The 17809-nt window shown below is 48.8% G+C and overlaps 2 protein-coding genes across 3 annotated transcripts in view; both read right to left on the reverse strand.

The window, feature by feature from the left end:
* Window positions 1-13075, reverse strand: part of ppp2r5eb (protein phosphatase 2, regulatory subunit B', epsilon isoform b) — a 17339-nt gene extending 4264 nt beyond the window's left edge. The window contains exons 1-12 of one of the 2 annotated variants that reach the window (XM_076985808.1): window positions 12749-13075; window positions 8007-8167; window positions 3642-3838; window positions 3388-3489; window positions 2718-2810; window positions 2395-2525; window positions 2223-2282; window positions 1586-1694; window positions 800-853; window positions 657-707; window positions 454-573; window positions 77-204 (exon numbers count right to left, since the gene is read on the reverse strand). In XM_076985808.1, the coding sequence (XP_076841923.1) occupies window positions 77-204; window positions 454-573; window positions 657-707; window positions 800-853; window positions 1586-1694; window positions 2223-2282; window positions 2395-2525; window positions 2718-2810; window positions 3388-3489; window positions 3642-3838; window positions 8007-8163 (1202 nt within the window). In that variant the 5' untranslated portion in view covers window positions 8164-8167; window positions 12749-13075. Of the gene's footprint in view, window positions 1-76; window positions 205-453; window positions 574-656; window positions 708-799; window positions 854-1585; window positions 1695-2222; window positions 2283-2394; window positions 2526-2717; window positions 2811-3387; window positions 3490-3641; window positions 3839-6313; window positions 6481-8006; window positions 8168-12748 lie in introns of those variants that run through there. The other variant, XM_076985807.1, reaches the window with a different exon arrangement.
* Window positions 13076-14977: 1902 nt separating this feature from the next.
* Window positions 14978-17701, reverse strand: wdr89 (WD repeat domain 89). The gene is made up of 3 exons (XM_076985811.1): window positions 17546-17701; window positions 16233-16937; window positions 14978-16007 (listed from the first exon to the last, which is right to left on the reverse strand). Exons 2-3 carry the CDS (start codon window positions 16918-16920, stop codon window positions 15520-15522), a joined length of 1176 nt encoding a protein of 391 aa, XP_076841926.1. The 5' UTR covers window positions 16921-16937; window positions 17546-17701; the 3' UTR covers window positions 14978-15519.
* Window positions 17702-17809: the final 108 nt, after the last annotated feature.

Consider the following 17809-nt stretch of genomic DNA (forward strand, 5'->3'; position numbering starts at 1 on the left):
ACAGCATGTGCACATGTTGGATTGAGGCCCACGGCAGTGTGTTAAGCACAGGCTGACCGCCAGGGGGCGCACTTACGGGTTCCAGTGCTCTTTGGAGATCCGGTACAGGCTGGCAAACATAATGGGCAGGATGACGTTAGAGTTCTCCTCGATGAGACTCATTATGTACTCGTTATTCCAGTAATACAGCGCTCTCTCAGCCACCTGCGCACACACACACACACACACACACACACACACACACACACACACACACACACACACACACACACACACACACACACACACACACACACACACACACACACACACACACACACACACACACACACACACACACGAAAGGGAGTTACGACAGGCTTTACTTGTGCTGCATACTGCCTTTTGAGGGACAGGGACACACACACACACACACACGGTGAGAGTGAACAGGACAGTTGTGAGATGTCTCGCCTGGAAGTGAGGGCTGGAGACACATCTGGAGATCTGCTTGAAGAGTGGCTCCTGGATCTTCACGAACTGTGTGGGCTCGATCACGTCCAAGATCTCCTCCAGCTCCCCGAGGAACATCACCTACACACACAATGACCTCACGTTAACGTATCTCTCAGATTCCCTTCCTGGATGTGCAGCTGCATGCATGGTGGCTACTTCACCTCTTTCTGACTGCATGTCTTTGGCCAGAACTTGAGAAGGCCTCTAATGACCTGAGTGAGAGAGAGAGGGATTAACATTGCCTGTAAGAGGAACCACCATTAGGAATAACGAACACAGACCACTGGTGCTGAAGCAAACTTACTGGTTCTGTTAATGTGGGGTCTTTCTCTAGGAACTGTACAATACAATACGCCAACTGCAAAAACACAAAAGCGAACAAAAACATTACAATCATGAATGAGGAAGACAAACCAATGTGCGCCACACCAGACACTCGTTAAAGGGCTGCTGGGGTGTTTAAACTGCTCCCGAGTCCCTTTTGGGTTGGGGGACAAGTGGTGATCGCTGGAGTTCACACGAGCAGTCGTGCTCCACAGGTGTGAAACCAGCATGAATCACCATGAAACGAGGCAGGACGACCTGTGTTACTGGAGTTCACCCTCACACTGGAGACCCCGCACACGGAGGGGTCATTCACACTCACACTGGAGACCCCCAGACAGAGGGGTCATTCACCCTCACACTGGAGACCCCCCACACGGAAGGGTCATTCACCCTCACACTGGAGACCCCCCACACGGAGGGGTCATTCACCCTCACACTGGAGACCCCCCACACGGAGGGGTCATTCACCCTCACACTGGAGACCCCCAGACAGAGGGGTCATTCACCCTCACACTGGAGACCCCCAGACAGAGGTCTCATTCACGTGTGGAAACAAGAACACATGCGGTGTATTTTCTAAGTCCTTCCTGTTTGTGACATTGGTGGATTCTGTGTATTCAGCAGATTGTGCACCCACCCACCCACCCACACACCCACACCCACACACACCCCCACACCCACCCACACCCACACCCACACACACACACACACACACACACACACACACACACACACACACACACACACACACACCATTTCGTACCTGGGCGTGGAAGAGGGAGAGACTCCTGACTGTGTGTAGAGGAATCAACACTTTCACCAGGAACTGCTTGTGTTCCGCTTTCAGAGGTAAAGCGAAGCCGTTGATAATGCTGTGTAGCAAAGAGAACAAACAGCACACGTGTGTGGCAGAGAGAACAAACAGCACACGTGTGTAGCAGAGAGAACAAACAGCACACGTGTGTAGCAAAGAGAACAAACAGCACACGTGTGTAGCAAAGAGAACAAACAGCACACGTGTGTAGCAAAGAGAACAAACAGCACACGTGTGTAGCAGAGAGAACAAACAGCACACGTGTGTAGCAGAGAGAACAAACAGCACACGTGTGTAGCAGAGAGAACAAACAGCACACGTGTGTAGCAGAGAGAGTCACAGCACACGTGTGTGGCAGGGAGGAGCATACAGCACACGTGTATAACAAAGAGAACAAACAGCACACACGTAGCATAGAGTCACAGCACACGTGCAGCAGGGAGATACAGAGCACACGCATGTAGCAGAGAGAACAAACACCACACGTGTGTAACAGGGAGGAGAGACACAGCACACGCGTGTTAGATACCAAACCTCATTCTCACCACAGCAGCACCCAGCAGGTGGTATCACCTGGAGAACATACCTGCCCAAAATCTCCAACAACTCCGCTACTCCGTTGAAATGTTCAGTTTCATAAACAAAACTAGAAAGAGGACAGAGCACGAGTCAGTAGGACGTTTCTTTGTTTTTACTAGAATAAAACTGAAGAGCAGCTGCGCTAAACACACAGTTAACCTGCACCAGCAACCTCTCACCGTAGAAAAATATTATTTATCTGTTTTCGTATAAAAGCCCTCAGCCCCAGGAATTTTCCATAGATTCTGTGTAAGACGGTCTTCAGGTAATCTCTCTCCCTCGGGTCCTCGCTGTCAAACAGTTCCAGCAGCTTGAGTGGGCGGGGACGGGGGCGGGGACAGCAGCCAAACACACGCCCACCAGGAATGGGAGGCGGCACGGAGCAAGAAACGAAACCCAGTGAGAACAAAATAGCGCAGAGTACATTTGTGTGTGTGTGTGTGTTTGTGTGTGTGTGTGCTTGTGTGGAGTTCGGATGCTCTCTAATAAATATAGTACACACCTGAAGGACGAATTTCTGGTCAATATACTTTTTGGCAATGCTGGGCTGGAACTCTTGACTCTCCAAAAAACGAATGAAGAACTCATAGACCAGCTGTGTGTGTGAGAGAAAGAGAGAGAAAGAGTGTTCAGTTGTATTCAGTAATTAGTGAAGGAAAGGACAGGAGTGGGTCAATGGGTCAAAGGTCAACTAGGGCCCATGTCAGGGGCTAATTTTCCCAGCAGAGGGCACTGCAGTCACTGAGAACAAACCAAAGTGTTTATTCCAGTACATTTATTCCTCTCCGGGATACATCTTTATAAGAAAGGCTTGTTGAGTCTGACTCTCTCATCTCTTATCTACACACCCCAGAACTGGTTTCAGCACAGCACTGATCCGAGTTGCCATAGCAGACAGACCCCAGAACTCATGTGCACGTGATATAACTCATATCTGGTGCTGTACACCCTTCCAAAAGTGCATGAAGAGGTGAAGGAGATTACTGTGAGTAAATAAAGTCAAAACGGGCGGTGTGCCTGCCCCCTGGTGGAGAGCAGGAGCTTAGCGGGCCGAGTGCCATGACGAGGGCAATCCCAGTGCCTTCCACACTCCGACAGCCAAGTCACTACAGGCATCCCACGCTCTTCTGGCAAGACAGAAACATACACACACACACACACACACTGAATACCTGTAAGTGAGGCCATGAAGCCTCTAATGTGGGTTCGTCCTCCTCTGGGTCGAATTCATTACTGTCGCTGGGTGGAAGGGTCCGGAATATGTTGTAGGACACCTGAGACAGAGAAACAGGGAACGATTGACAGACGGGGGGGAGGGGAGAGAGAGAGAGAGAGAGGATTGCCTTACTAAGAAATTCACTTTTTTTTTATTTTTTTAACTGATCGTTTTGAATATGATGCTGAGGAAGGGGGTGTGGTCTCTCACCATCTTCACCACCTCGGGGTAGGCCTGCTCCGTCAGGTAGCCCCGGCTCACCGTGACGTAGTCCACCAGCTCGTTGAGGGTGGAGCGCTTGTACTCCTTCATCTTGAGGTCGGACAGCGTGTCCATGAAGTCGAACAGCGTGCAGCACTGACGAAGCTTCTTCAGGAACAAGTCCGGCTGCTCGGGGGCGGGGACGTCTGGGGAGACACGCCCACAGACACGCCCACGGTTAACACGACCACCAGAGACAAGCTTGTGCGACACGTCGGGATTCTTTTATATTAAATAAAGAACAAGGGAAACATGGCCGTCGTGAAGGAGTCATGTCCAATGTGGTGAGAAAGACAGTGAAGCGATAAAGTGCCGTGATTGGTTCAGCCCCAGTGATGGGCGGGGTTAATGTAACTGAACTGCTGGGATGAACCGCATCACTGTGTCTTCATCATCCTCTTCAGCAAGATCAAGAGTCAGGTGCCTTTAGCATCAGTGGAAACATGTCTGACTCGTGCACGCGCACACACACACACACACACACACACACACACACACACACACACACACACACACACACACACACACACACACACACACACACACACACACACACACACACACGAGTGTGAATGAGCACAAGTGTGAATGAGCACACACACATACAGGCATGTGCAGTCATACACATATGCACACACCCATATACACAGATCTGACAATGCACAAATGCATGTGTGCGCACACAAATAAACACACACACCCCACTTGTGTTCACAGACTTGAGTGAGCCGTTTCAGACATACTGCTACAGCCAATCAGATCCATGCACCTGACGCCTATTCCAACACATTCAGATGTTAACACTAAGAAGTTAATTCCCCAGTTCTGGGCAGACACACCTCTAGGAACAGTATGTACCCCACACACACGGGAAACCCCCCGTCTGTAACTGGAGTAGACATGAATTCGGTTTACTGCAGGGGAATATGTCTTTGGTGTGGAACACACACACACACACACACACACACACACACACACACACACACACACACACACACACACACACTGAGGATGAAATAAGGGAAAAGTGAAATAAGTGTGCTTTTAAAGACAATAAAGCGTGTGAGTGAATTCTTATGGAAGACGACCAGCGTTCTGGGCATTTAAGTGAGTGACGGGTCCTCACAGACACACGAGAAGGGCGGAGGCATGTGGGGGGGGGGGGGGGGGGGGGGGGGCAGAGAAATGTTCCAACAGGTGGAGTGTGAGAAGGGGATGCACCGCCCGTGTACCCCACACACGCTCGCTCTCTCTCTCACACACACACACACACACGCTCTCTCTCACACACACACGCGCGCACGCACGCTCTCTCTCTCACACACACACACACACACACACACACACACACACACACCCCCACCTCATGGGTAATAACATACGTTTATATAGCCTACACAGCCATACACATAACAACTCCACTTTCACCAATCCGATACAGTTGAATGGAATTATTGGACCGAAACAATATCAACAATTTGTTGTTTACCTTTTAAGTGAACGCAGACCTTAACCTGCATGTTGGAAAAGATCAGAGATCTGGGAACCGTATTCATTTATTTATTATATGCCAGAGATGCTGATATGACCTCCGTTTCCTGGACAGGAACACTGGAGCAGCTGGCCGGTCTCCCGCTGTGAGGTAACCAGAGGTGTCAATTCCAGGTTCAGAAAGTAAAAGTCCTCACCAGGATTTTGCTCAGGCTTCCTGGATTGTGTTGATTCCATTCATTTTACCCGGCTGGCACTAGAAAATCCAGCAACTTGAGAAAAATCCTGGGAAGGAGTTTTACTTTCTGAACCTGGAACGTCCATCTCTGGAGGCAACGGTGTGAATGTTCTCCTCCTCCCAGCCTGTGTGAGGACCAGCATCTCAGCTCCTGTCACGAACACAGCCCATTTGATGGAAGAAGCTAAAGGCCATAAACTAACCACCATTTCCACATTCTTGAAGCACTAATAGTTCCAGACTTTCTAATTCTCCAAGCCCTTACCAAACACCAGTCAACAGAACCCAACCCACCACGCTGACCAACCCCTGACCACAAGAGCAACTCAACCCCCTCCACGAGAGTGACTCAACCCCTCCGGCCCAATAAGGAGTCCGCTGCTCGTCTGCAGGTCTGCAGAAACTTGGACCAAACAGTACGCGTCCAAACATCTTAAGGCATAAACACCCAGACAACCTGCTTGCACCCAGATCAGTTCCTCCTTTAATTCCTGCACAACATCATGACTAGAGTTGCGCTTGTGAACGACGGACAAGTGTGCACACATCCGACGTGCTCCGTGTTGGGATGCAGAGCAGGTCGTGAGCGTGGTGTTGCGGTCTGGATGCCCGGAGGCCATGTTTGTGGGTGGGAGACACACAGAGATTCACTCCTTCGATTTGAAATGATCAACTAATGACAACCGATTCCCCGTCAACTACACCTAGAGCCGGGGGCCGACCTCGACCTCGCGAAAGCACACCGCACGGCCCACGGGGTGCAACGGACACGCCGTGGCGACCCAGCCTGCCCGACGACAGGCGGGCGGAGCCAAAACGGGGTCCGGGGAGGCAAACGGGCAGCCGGCGCTTTGGCCCCGCCCCCCTGGCTCCCCTCCCCCCTCCCCCTCACCTCAGCCACTCTTCCCCGGGGTCCTCGTCTACCTCGTCCTCTCGCTGTGCCGCGGGGGCGAAGGACAGTCCGTCCACCGATGGAGCGCTGGAAGGCTTCGAGCCCTGGCGCACGCTGGCCGTGTGGACGAGGGACAGAGCGTCGGCTCGTGGACGGGACCGAGGTCTGGATCGTGTTACCGGTGAGGGGGAGGGGTGGAGGAGTCAGGGGCAGTGGGGGGGGGGGGGGGGGGGGGGGGGGGGTAGCGCTGAGGCTACAGACACTGTGGGTGCCGAGAGGGGATTGGCTGAAAGAGGATCCGCCCCCCCCAGAACCCAGCAGCCCCCCCCCCCAACCTTCTTTATTCATGTCTATTTTCTGCCCTCCACTGGAAAAACTTACCCCCGGTGTGACTGGCAACACTACACGGACCTCCCATGCCCCTCCACAAGGAGATGGCACACGAGAGAGAGAGAGAGAGAGAGAGAGAGAGAGAGAGGTCCTAGGAGAAACCATAACAACACATGACACTTCATATGCAAATTTGGCTTTGCCAATCAAACAGCTGGTTGTCAGAAGCCCCGCCCAGATGGGGTCATCTGGTTCCTACAGCCAACAGTAAGGTGCCCCACACTAATAGCAACCTGGTCCAACAACAGCTGTCAACACGGACTGGACAAGAACTGAGCTCGGTTGAGACAACACGAATGTGTCGGGCTCATTCTGACACCTTAGGTAATACAGACTCTCAGAGGAACATGTGGACACTAACGCATGTATGATCTAGCGCTCCCCCTACTGGACATTATGTGCGAAGCCACTGGAAATTATGGTCACCCAGCAACAAACCTGCATGGAAGCCAACTCCATTTGTACACGTGCTAGAACCTTGTCTGGCTTTGCCAACGTTATGTAGAGTTCTGAATAATACAACATAATTATAATACAAAAATAACGACTGAATGATCAAAGAAACAGTCAACTCAAATACTCTCTCACACACACACAGACACACACACACACACAGTTAAAGGTCACGGGGGGGGGCTGTAAGACCATATGTGGCTGTAAGACCATATGTGAGGTGACAAGCATCTTAAAGTGGTCTTTGCTGTCCTCTCTACCCATAATCCTCAGCAGCTGCAGAGGGGGGTCCTAGGTGAAACATTGATGATGCAAAGCAAAGATTTGGCAGTGTTGTGGAAAGCGCCTGTTCCAAGACCGTTGTGTGTTGTGAGTGTGTGCAGGTAGGAGTGTGTGGTTAGGGGACCTTTTTAAACACACACATTGACAAAGGCTTTCAAAGCTTTTGGAGAAACACCCGATCAAAGACCCCACTTAAACATTCTTAGTTGAAAAGCAACAAATATTGGTGAGTCGAAGGGAGTAAAATTAACGCTGCCCTTTCGGGGGGAGGGACTGCATTAATGTGTCCCACATCAATCACCGCGACAGCCAACCAATCACGGACATCCGTGTGTTCACTTCTGCTGTCTAGGGCAACAGCGGCCGGTGTGAGGCCTGCAAAAGAGGTGGTGTCGCACGGTTGCCACGGAAGCACCTGCACACCGCACACACACACGGTTGCTAGGTGCCGTATGAGGGGAGAGCTAGCCAGACAGTCAGCGGGGGTCTCTGCCTAGCAAAACAATAAATAATGGGGGCTGTCACAGATATATTAAAAAGAGGGAGTGTGTGTGTGTGTGTGTGTTACCTTTGAGGAGCGGGAGGGGGGTGAGCTCGATGGGTTTGCCCTGGGAGCGGAACTGGGAGGAACTCTGGGAGCGTTTCTGTTTGGCCTTCCTGACAGACTTTCGGGAGAACCCGTCCACTCTGTCCACTGACGGAGGCGTGGTAGCTGCTGAGGACATAGCCCTGGAACACACACACACACACACACACACACACACACACACACACACACACACACACACACACACACACACACACACTCATTAAGACCCACCAAGGCCACAGCGATAAAACACACAGACATAATTAACGCAGGACATACCAAGAACATAACTCCAACACACACACAGTTTGGCACTCTAACCACAATAAATGGAAATTAAAAACATGTTTAAAAAGTTTGTCGAAGCAGGACCTGACGAATCTCCTTGCATCAAAGTGTGGACTCATCCACACCAGCCTGTCAACATGACGCTCTGCTCAAACGTGCTGAATTGTGACTGGTCTGTGACCAGCTGGTGACCTCTGAGATGAATGAGCTTTGGTGACATGTAAGTAACCAAGCAGACCACCACATGCATTGATACTGCGTGATGGCTCAATGGTGCCACCTAGCCAAATAACCTTGAACTACCACGATAATATGATTACTGGCATTCAAGTTCATTGGCTATAAAGCATCACTGCAAATCTTACAGCTGTCAACATCACGAGTTTTATATCACGCACACACACACACACACACACACACACACACACACACACACACACGCGCGCGCGCCTGGGAACACCCAGCCCTTGGTTCCTTGCTCAGTTGAACTGGTTTCCTGTTCAAACCCGATCACTTCCTGTTGAGCGGTGGTTGCTCTCGCTGGTTTAAACCTTGCCCCCATCCTTTCGCATGCACACGGCCCCTTGTGCAAGAGTGAGTGACAGGTAGGTCTCATCTCAGGTAGTGCATATCTGATGGATGAGCTTTAATGCCACTCGTTTTTGTGGCTTGCTTAGATGTTTTTTTTTTTCGTGAACAAGGCAGACTCCGTGTAACCCGAGGGATAAACATTACGACTCCGACGAAAGCAATTACCAAGCTAATAATCAGAGCCGTGAGCGTGTTATTTTAGTGGGCGGCTGGAAGAAAAAAAAAACAAAACAAAAAAAAAAAAAAAAAAAAAACAAACCTACGCTTGTATTATGCATGCGACACGTTACACACTCGGTGTGCAACACTGCACTCACTCGACCTCAGAAAACACCACAACGCAATGGAAATAATCCACTACCAGAATGCTAATTCTAAAAGATTAACTAAATTAATCATGTAATAGAAAGTCAAGAATTTTAGCACCAATCAAAAATGTACCAAAATCACTAGTATTTTTTGACTTGGGCTTTATAGTTCAAAAGAGACAAAGCAGGTATAACTGTGACCTGGTCGGCTATGTCAGCGGCAGAGGACAGTGGTTGGGAGTGGAAGTGGGGGGGGGGGTTAAAGGTGCAGGGTTAAAGGTCAGGGCCACAGCGCTCCTGTACCACATGTGCAAGTGAAGCGTCCTCCCCGATTAAAGGAGGGTAAGTCTGCCAGTAGTCAGCCAAAGATCAACACAAACCAAGACACTTGCGAGGCATTTTCCTTTGGGTTGCTAGCAGACGTTCAAATCTTTGCCATCCTTCTGAATGTCTGCGTATGATGTGTAGATCTGGAGCTGTCCAAATGTGCCCAGATACACACCCCACCATCAGCTAACCACTGCTGCTCGACGCTAATCCTATTCAGATTGAAAATGTAGTTCATACATCATCCAGACTCGAAGTACGTGGTTTCAAATCTACTTAATCAGGACAACCAAGTGAGATCTGAGAAATGAAAAAATGATTCCCTCATACTATAGCCCAGTGTTTCATGCCCAAGTGCATTATTATTATTATTATGACTAAATGAATTATGACTGACTAATTGTATTATGTCTAGGTGTATTATGACTAGATGCATTGTATCTAGGTGCATTATGACTCTGCATTTTATTTCTATGTGTACAATGTCTACATGTATTATGTATAGGTGTATTGTGTCTGGGTGAACGAGATGTTTGCACATTGGCTTATCCATTTGTTAACCATGTTACCAAGTACATTTGCATGTGATTCTTCACAACTGCGCATCCTGGTTTGTATAGTCTTTGAATAAAGACAAGGTTTTTGAATAACAAACTTCATCACAAACCCCATGTGGGAACACTAGTTTGCTAACCTTACAATCGGGCTTGATCAGCTGCTGAGGGCGGAGGAAATGCTTTAAAAAGAAGCGTCAAACGTTACATCAATCACTTTATGCACTGATTATCTTTCCAGTTAGAAGAGCAGAAGAGAGACCATGAGTGTGTGCAACTGTAGAAAGGACTCTTATTATGTCTTTTATGGTGATGTCATACCCTTCCAAACCCCACGATGCCACTTGGTGGAAAACGCATCTTAAATTCAATCTGGATACATGCCAACGTCGACCGGCACGATCACGTCACGTGATGAAGGCTAGCGCGAGGCCAAAAGGCCGCCTCCGCGTCTGCACACGTCTCGGGTTCCACGGGGACGCCCGGTTCCATGGGCTTTCCCCAGAACCGAACACGCCCACATCCAAGCGAGATCCGCCGTCGTTGCTCAACGGCGAGCACGTCACGTGTTTACGGCCTGGACGTGATACGACGTCACGCTTAAGGACCCAAGTTGTGGTGCCGTTACAACCAATTCGCTGGGTGACAAAAACGGAGGGAAAAAAAAAAGAACCCGGTTGGCTCCTCCTTTGCTTTTTGATCGTTGCCCGAACGGCCATCACTGGGTAGGATTAACTGATAGACACGCCTCGGGACGGGCTGACATGTAGCGATAGCTATGAATACAGGAGCTTCTACCACCTGGACACCATGACAACTTCCTATTTCCAAAACCTATGGGCAGAGGCTCCAACGTCCACTTGTGTTAAACATGTTTGCTTCACTTCAGTTCTCTGCACCCAAGACACATTCCCTGCACTCCTATAAATATGAATAGAGAACAGATGGGTCGTGCAAGACGAGCACGTGGAGGTCGACGGGGCTTGCTCCAGTCGCACAAGTGTTCACAAGTGTCATGTGGACAGAACAACTCACTAAGGGTGGCGTTTTGCCACCATTCATTCAGCCGTAGCACGATGACACGCCTCACTCAGGTACACATTCAAACAGTCAACAGTCAATCCCCAACGATCAAGACATGTAACCACCAGGAGGCTTATTCGTTGGTGAGGTTACTTGTTTTTTAGACAAGGCAAAATAACAACAAAAACTACTTGCAAACTCTAATGGTGACTAAAGTGACAACTTTAGTTTTCAGACAAATGTTCATTTGTGTGTTCTGGACTGCACTTCCTCTTCTGGGGAGATATTTGTGCATTTATTGCATCTTCCTTGGTTTAAACATCAAGTCGTCATCATTAACGATATCATTAAACCAAATCAGTCCAAAATGTAACCACGTGATTTAAAAGAATAGTCCCATGCGCATGCAAGCAAAAATGAAGTCACACGTCTTTTGTGTGGATAAACAGCGTGTTAAAGTGCTTGTCCTCCGAAGAACCGCTCCTAGCAGGCTGATGCAAGGACAATGAGGCATTATGAGGAACATAAGGAACCAGACTGTTCACCAACATCACAGCACTGTACAGTAACGCCGTCCCCTGTGCGGACCTTCAGATCCCTACAGAAAATGTAGTCAGGCATTTCAGAGCAAGCAAGCAGCAAACTCTGCTCTGAATATTCAAAAACTCTGAAGGACTCAAATGAATAAATTAAAAAACTACATTTCTAGTGCACGAGAACCTCAATTTTTACTAAAAGCTCTCCAAAACATGCTGATGTGCAGAACAGAGCAGTTTCATGTGAACAAAACGCAGGACTGCTCATGACAGAAGTGTTGGCAAGAGAGGAATAATTGCACTTAAAGGAGCTTTTAGCTGCAGTCTGCAATATTTTGCGGTTGTCACCAAGCCAACGCAACACGCAACGACAGCGAGCGATTTCTTCGCCAAATAGGCGTAATTAGCTAATTGACCTACAGCAGACTTATAAACCCACACAAGCCTTCTGTAAGCTAAAAAACGACCCGATACGGAGCCCCTGCACCCCGAGAGCTTCGGCCCGACCCAAACCCAACCTGACCCCCTACACACCGAGCCAGGTCGAAGTTGGGCTCTGGCCTACGACCGACATTAGCATCCGAGACCGGGGGGAAGCGCACACAACCCGGCCACACCAACATTACAACCGGGGGAATGAGATTATTAGCGTGGTAGACCAGGTCCAGTCGGACACGACCAGACACACCGACCGGTTCAGACAAAGTTCGGGGTCTTTGGTTGTACGAGTTAAGCTAAGACATGCAAAGCTAAGACATGCTAAGCTAAGACATGCTATGCTAAGCTATGCTAATACATGCTAAGCTAAGCTAACTTTTTGCGTGTAATTGATTAACCAGCAAACTTACAACTAACTTGCTAGTTGAATTTTACTCACCGACTCGCTTCAAAACAAGACCAGTCCACAAAATGAAGAGATAAACCCCCGTCCCATCCTCCTCTGTGTGTTATTGGGGGGACAGACACTAGCTAGCCGGCTAAGACCCCCGCGCGACGCGCCGTAGCCGCGCTGCTAACAGCTAGCAGTTAGCTTAGCAACCCTGCAGCCAGCAACGAAAGCGAACGAAAATCAGCGACACGTCCACCGTCTTTACCTTAATCCCGTGTCTCGGGGGGACGAAGCTGGGGTTAGCGGGGTGTTGAGTGGTCTTGTGTCCGCACGTAGGAGCGCTCCCGGCGCCGCCGAGCTGGGCCGTGGAAACAGCGGCGCGGCTGAACCAGACGCAGCGTCGCGGCCTTTACAACTGCCAAACCCCGCCGCGGTCTTTACTCGAGCGATCCGCCGCGTCCCATCAACGGAAGGAGGCGCAGCTACGACGAACGCATCGCCCGGTCGTGGGTAAAATCGTGTCCCCTGTGGCGCGCCCCGTGTTTTCTGGTGATTTTCGCTCTTTTTTGCGTGTAATTTCGGGGCGATCTCCGCTCACCCTATTGTCAACATCACTGGGCTGCGTCCATGGCACACATAACACAGACGAGCTCCGGGGGGCGGGTCGCGCCGGGTCTGGCTGCCCCGCTGCTGATTGGTGGAGTTTTGAAGACTCTTCGCGCTATCATTGGACAATGTTGCCGTCAATCCACCGGCGAACGCAAGAACGAAAAAAGTAAGGTGAAAATAGGTTGGCGAGGATACTGGGTAGTAGCTGTCAAGGCTGGAGACTGAACGTGTACCCCCCATAACATGGAATTAGGTTATATTCACATGTGGTGAACCACCACCAACGCTGTACTGTAAACTTGTGTGTTTCGACACAATAACGCTTTGTTGTTCAATACGAACTCCTCAGATTTGTTTCCACACCAATACCATATTTGGGTGCACAGAAACACGAAAGAGTTTAAAATGAATGCACAGGTGTACGTTTGACCCCAGTAACCTGTTTACTGACACAAATTATGTGTGTTTTACACATTCCCACTGTTCCTTCAGTTATTCGAGCCTACTCACTTTTGGCTTAAGATATATAAAAAAAAGAAAGAAGGTGTCGTGGAAATTCTGCATTTCTATCACAGAAGGCTTTTGAAACAGGTTTCTCTGTTAAGCAGATTGCCTACTTAATCTAAATCTTAAATCTAAAAATGTGGTTAATGTTACGGTCACCACAATCAGAATCCGTCTGGTTGTGAGATGATGAGATGAAATTCAGCTGTATATAAATGCCAACCTCATCACCGTTTCTAACAAAGAGGTTTCCCTGAGTCCACCATCTCCTCTGCTTGGATGCAAACACAGAAAAACAGACATTCTGCTATTGCCCCTACTCCCAAATATCCAGATTGTCCAGTTTTTCACTGATGGTTGAGCTGTCAGGTCTGTGCAAACTGCTAGGTTTCTTCATGTTATTCTTGACACCGCATGCTCATTTGAACTAAATCCATCTTTTCTTCGCCTGATTCTCAACATTAACAATTCATAAACTCTAGTTCATGCCTTTATCAGCTCTCCTATTGATTATTCCAATACTCCATCAGTGCACTTGCTAAAATACAGAATAAACACCAACATTTTCAAAACTCAGCTGCTAGAGTTCTCTCAAACAAACACACTCTATGTCCTCAGTACTATTCCTGTCCATCAGCTGCAATGCTTACTAGTCTTCCGGTTCAGTCCAAATTACAGCAAGTCCTTCACGGTCATCTTTCTGAACTTCTCCACCTGTACAGCCCATCTCAGACTTCATGCTCAGGGGCTCTGGCTGTATCTGGGTTTTCAGTTCCAGAAGCACAGGACTCTTAACTGACATGTTTCTCAGGGATGAATGAAGACAAGTCTGGGACTGAATATGCTACTGAAAATTCGTGAGAGATCTTTAGATCTTTTATTTCTAAAAGATTCTACCATCGTGCATCAAAACATTGTTTTGCATAGCCGACTCACCTGATCCCCAAATATCTGTGCTACAAGCATAAGGAAGCAGTACGTGTACTATTAATTTTTGAACATGTTACAGGTAATGGAATCAAATCAAATATATTTATATCAAATCAAATATATTTGTATAGCACTTTTCACAACACATGTTGTCACAAAGCACTTTACAGGATTTACAAGGTTAACAACACTATGGGTCCAAATCCCTAAAATGAAAAAATGGGTCCAAATCCCTAAAATGAAAGTTTCATCACTATGTTGGCCAGATATTTAAACTGGTAGATTTAAAGCATCACCCAATCTGAACGTCTGTTTGAAGTCAGCATCACTGCAGACAATGATGCTATACACCGCTAGTTTCAGTTTCCACAAAAGAGTGGATACATTTTCATCCTGATGAATCACCTCATTAGCACGGTCCAACACAAAATAAACAACTTTGGTCAAATAATGCTGTCCGAACTTTAATCGTACAATCATTGGTTCACCACAGTGTTTTTGATATATTTTGCAAAGCAATATGACCACAGTGTGTACAGGTGGCTGAATCATTCCAGCTCCTCCATGGCCCTGTCCTGCATAGGCCCGTCCTGCATGGGCCCGTCCTGCAGTTGCTTTGTTTTGTTCATGCGGGATGTGTAAGAGGAAGTAAGGGGGTCCTGTGCCCTGGCGGGCAGCCACACTGACACACACTGCTAGGTGTGACAGAAGAGCTCGGAGACACTTCTGTACTGGAGAACATGCCCGGTTCTTGTATTTCTGAGATCAGGAAGTTTGCTTTACATAATACCAGCTTGTTAAGAGACCAACTCATGTTCCTGGTGGCTGGTAGAGGTGAAACATAGTAAACTATTGTACATATGTGTATAGCTTGTGAAAATATTTCACTCTTTACAACAAAACTGTAAAATCCTAAAATTGTAAACTGTTAAAATCTGAGTTTTTTACAGAAAACAGATACAACACCAACTGCCTCCATTAATGTCTTGGTGATCATGCAGTCCGTTTTTTGTTGACAAACTTTCTGTGCGCTTTTGTTTTAAGCTGCATGGATGAGACGCTTTTAGAAGTCTCTCTCTTCCCTACGCTGAGCTCATCTGATCCCGCCTTCCACTGCAGCAGTTGGCCGTCCTCCCCGCCCGTCAACAAGGCTCCGCCCACGGCGTCCCACTGGAAGCACCTCACCGTCGCCGAATGCCCTCCTCTCAGTGACTTCATCAGCCTCAGGTCACTCCCCCTGCAGTCCAGGAGGTGGAGCTCTCCAGTGTTGGCTCCACCCAGTAGGAGGAGACAACCTGCCTCTTCCAGCCAAGTTCCTCCCACAAAGTAGTCCAGCGACGCCCCTTCAGGGAGAGGGACGAGGGTTCTTGCATCAGGCGAACTAAGCAGGGTATAGGGGTGGTCACTGTCCAGCTGGGCCAAGTCCCACAGATGGACGCCTTCATCATGACTCAGACACAAAAGGTGGTCGAGATTTTTACCTGTCAGTCAGAGGAAGAAAAACTAATGTTGTTTGTGCAGTGCAATTTACAGACAAATCATGTCATAGGTCACATAATGAATATCTTAAAGATAAACATTGGTAGCAGAATCTGATGCTTTTCACTTCTCCCTGCTCTTGTTCTAGGTGTAGATTCAGAAGTGGACTGACTGCGTATCCAGGTGTTATGACCAAATCTTGCCTTAAATGGATGTGAAGCACCTACCTGACCAGCAGAGGGCACTAGCGGACGAGCCGCAGTTACAGGTAGTGAGGAGGGCATCGTCCTCCGTCCCCAAGCTCAGATCGAACACGTTCACCAGGCCGTCGGTGGCCCCGGACGCCAACCTGTCCGCCTGCGTGGGGTGGAAGCGCACGACCGTGACGTCATCACTGTGCGACTCCGAGTACACACCCAGCAGGCGTTCGCGCTCACCGCCGGCCTCGTGGGCGGGGCCAGCCATGCGCACGTCCCAGAACACCAGGAAGCTGTCCTCGCCCACCTGCTCCGTGCCCGCGCACACCACGCCCCCGTTGCAGCTCACGTCAAAGGAGCAATAGGAATGTTCCGGATCGCTCCGGAACACCCGCACGGGGGCGGATCCGGGCCGGCGTGCATCCCAGGAGCACAGCGTCCCGTCGGCAGAGCCCGTGAGGAGGAGGTCAGGGGAAGACGGCGAGAAACGCACCCCGAACACGGTCCCTTCGTGGCCCCGATACTCTCCACAGGTGCGGAGAGTCTCTCTGCTGTGCAGACGCACTGACCGACTGGAACAGCACGCAGCTAGCAGCTCGGAGCTAGAAGCCCCGCCGCAGACGTCTTGTAGCGCCAAGTCCAACACGTAAGAGGGCTCGACTGGCCGCAGGCATCTGGCGACGGAGAGGGCCCTAAAGACGTCTTCCACGGAACCCATGACACTGGGCGGTGACTCTGGGGAAGGAAAGGTGAAACACACTCTCCGTTAGGTCAAACCCAGTACCAAAGGGAATCACAGGGACTTACACTGGACATACAGTGAAGCACACGTGAAGAGAAACGTGTGCTTCATTGAACAGGGGAAGAGGTGTGAATTAAATTAACTTGTTCATTTACAATAATCATCATCATTAGTATTCAATTGTTTAATAGTGTGTGTACAGATATTATTGCATCTTTTCCCTTAAAACTGGTAAATCAATCACTACATTTTTCTAAAGTTTGGACTTTATCACATGATCTAAATATATTTAAATGTGTTTTTATTTACTCACTGATTCATTTATTTTGTAAACAGTGTAGTCAGGGACTGGCTCACTGTGGCTCAAAGCGGGACATGACAGTTTGCCAAACTGTTATACAAACTATTCTTTCAAAACCCGTAATCCGTCCACCAACGTGCCACAGGTAAGTTATGGTGACTAGGCTGCGTGTGCCAACTAGTTAGATAGCTAACGTTAGCATTTAATACGGTATCTCCTTAAATTACTCAATGTCGTTTTCGCGAAAAGAATATTAAGAATATTTAGACAGCTACAAACTGCTAAACAGCAAGAACCTACCTTCACGGTCCCCGCAACAGGCTAGTGAGCTCTTGTTCAGACTCGTCTGTCAAGCCCCTCACGCGTTTTTCATTCCGTGTGCAACACCATAAAATGTTCGTTGTGAAACACGAACGACTGCAAAAACAGTTCCGGACTGTTTCCACTGCTGTGGGTGCGTGGTGCTGTTGAACGTGCCCCCGTGAAGGATTAGTAGTGCTGGTAGTTCGACCCAAGAAGACTATATTGTATTTTCTACCTTTATCTAAGGCATTAATGTTGATA

Source organism: Brachyhypopomus gauderio, unplaced genomic scaffold, assembly GCF_052324685.1.
Source record: "Brachyhypopomus gauderio isolate BG-103 unplaced genomic scaffold, BGAUD_0.2 sc43, whole genome shotgun sequence".
Lineage (NCBI taxonomy): Eukaryota > Metazoa > Chordata > Actinopteri > Gymnotiformes > Hypopomidae > Brachyhypopomus > Brachyhypopomus gauderio.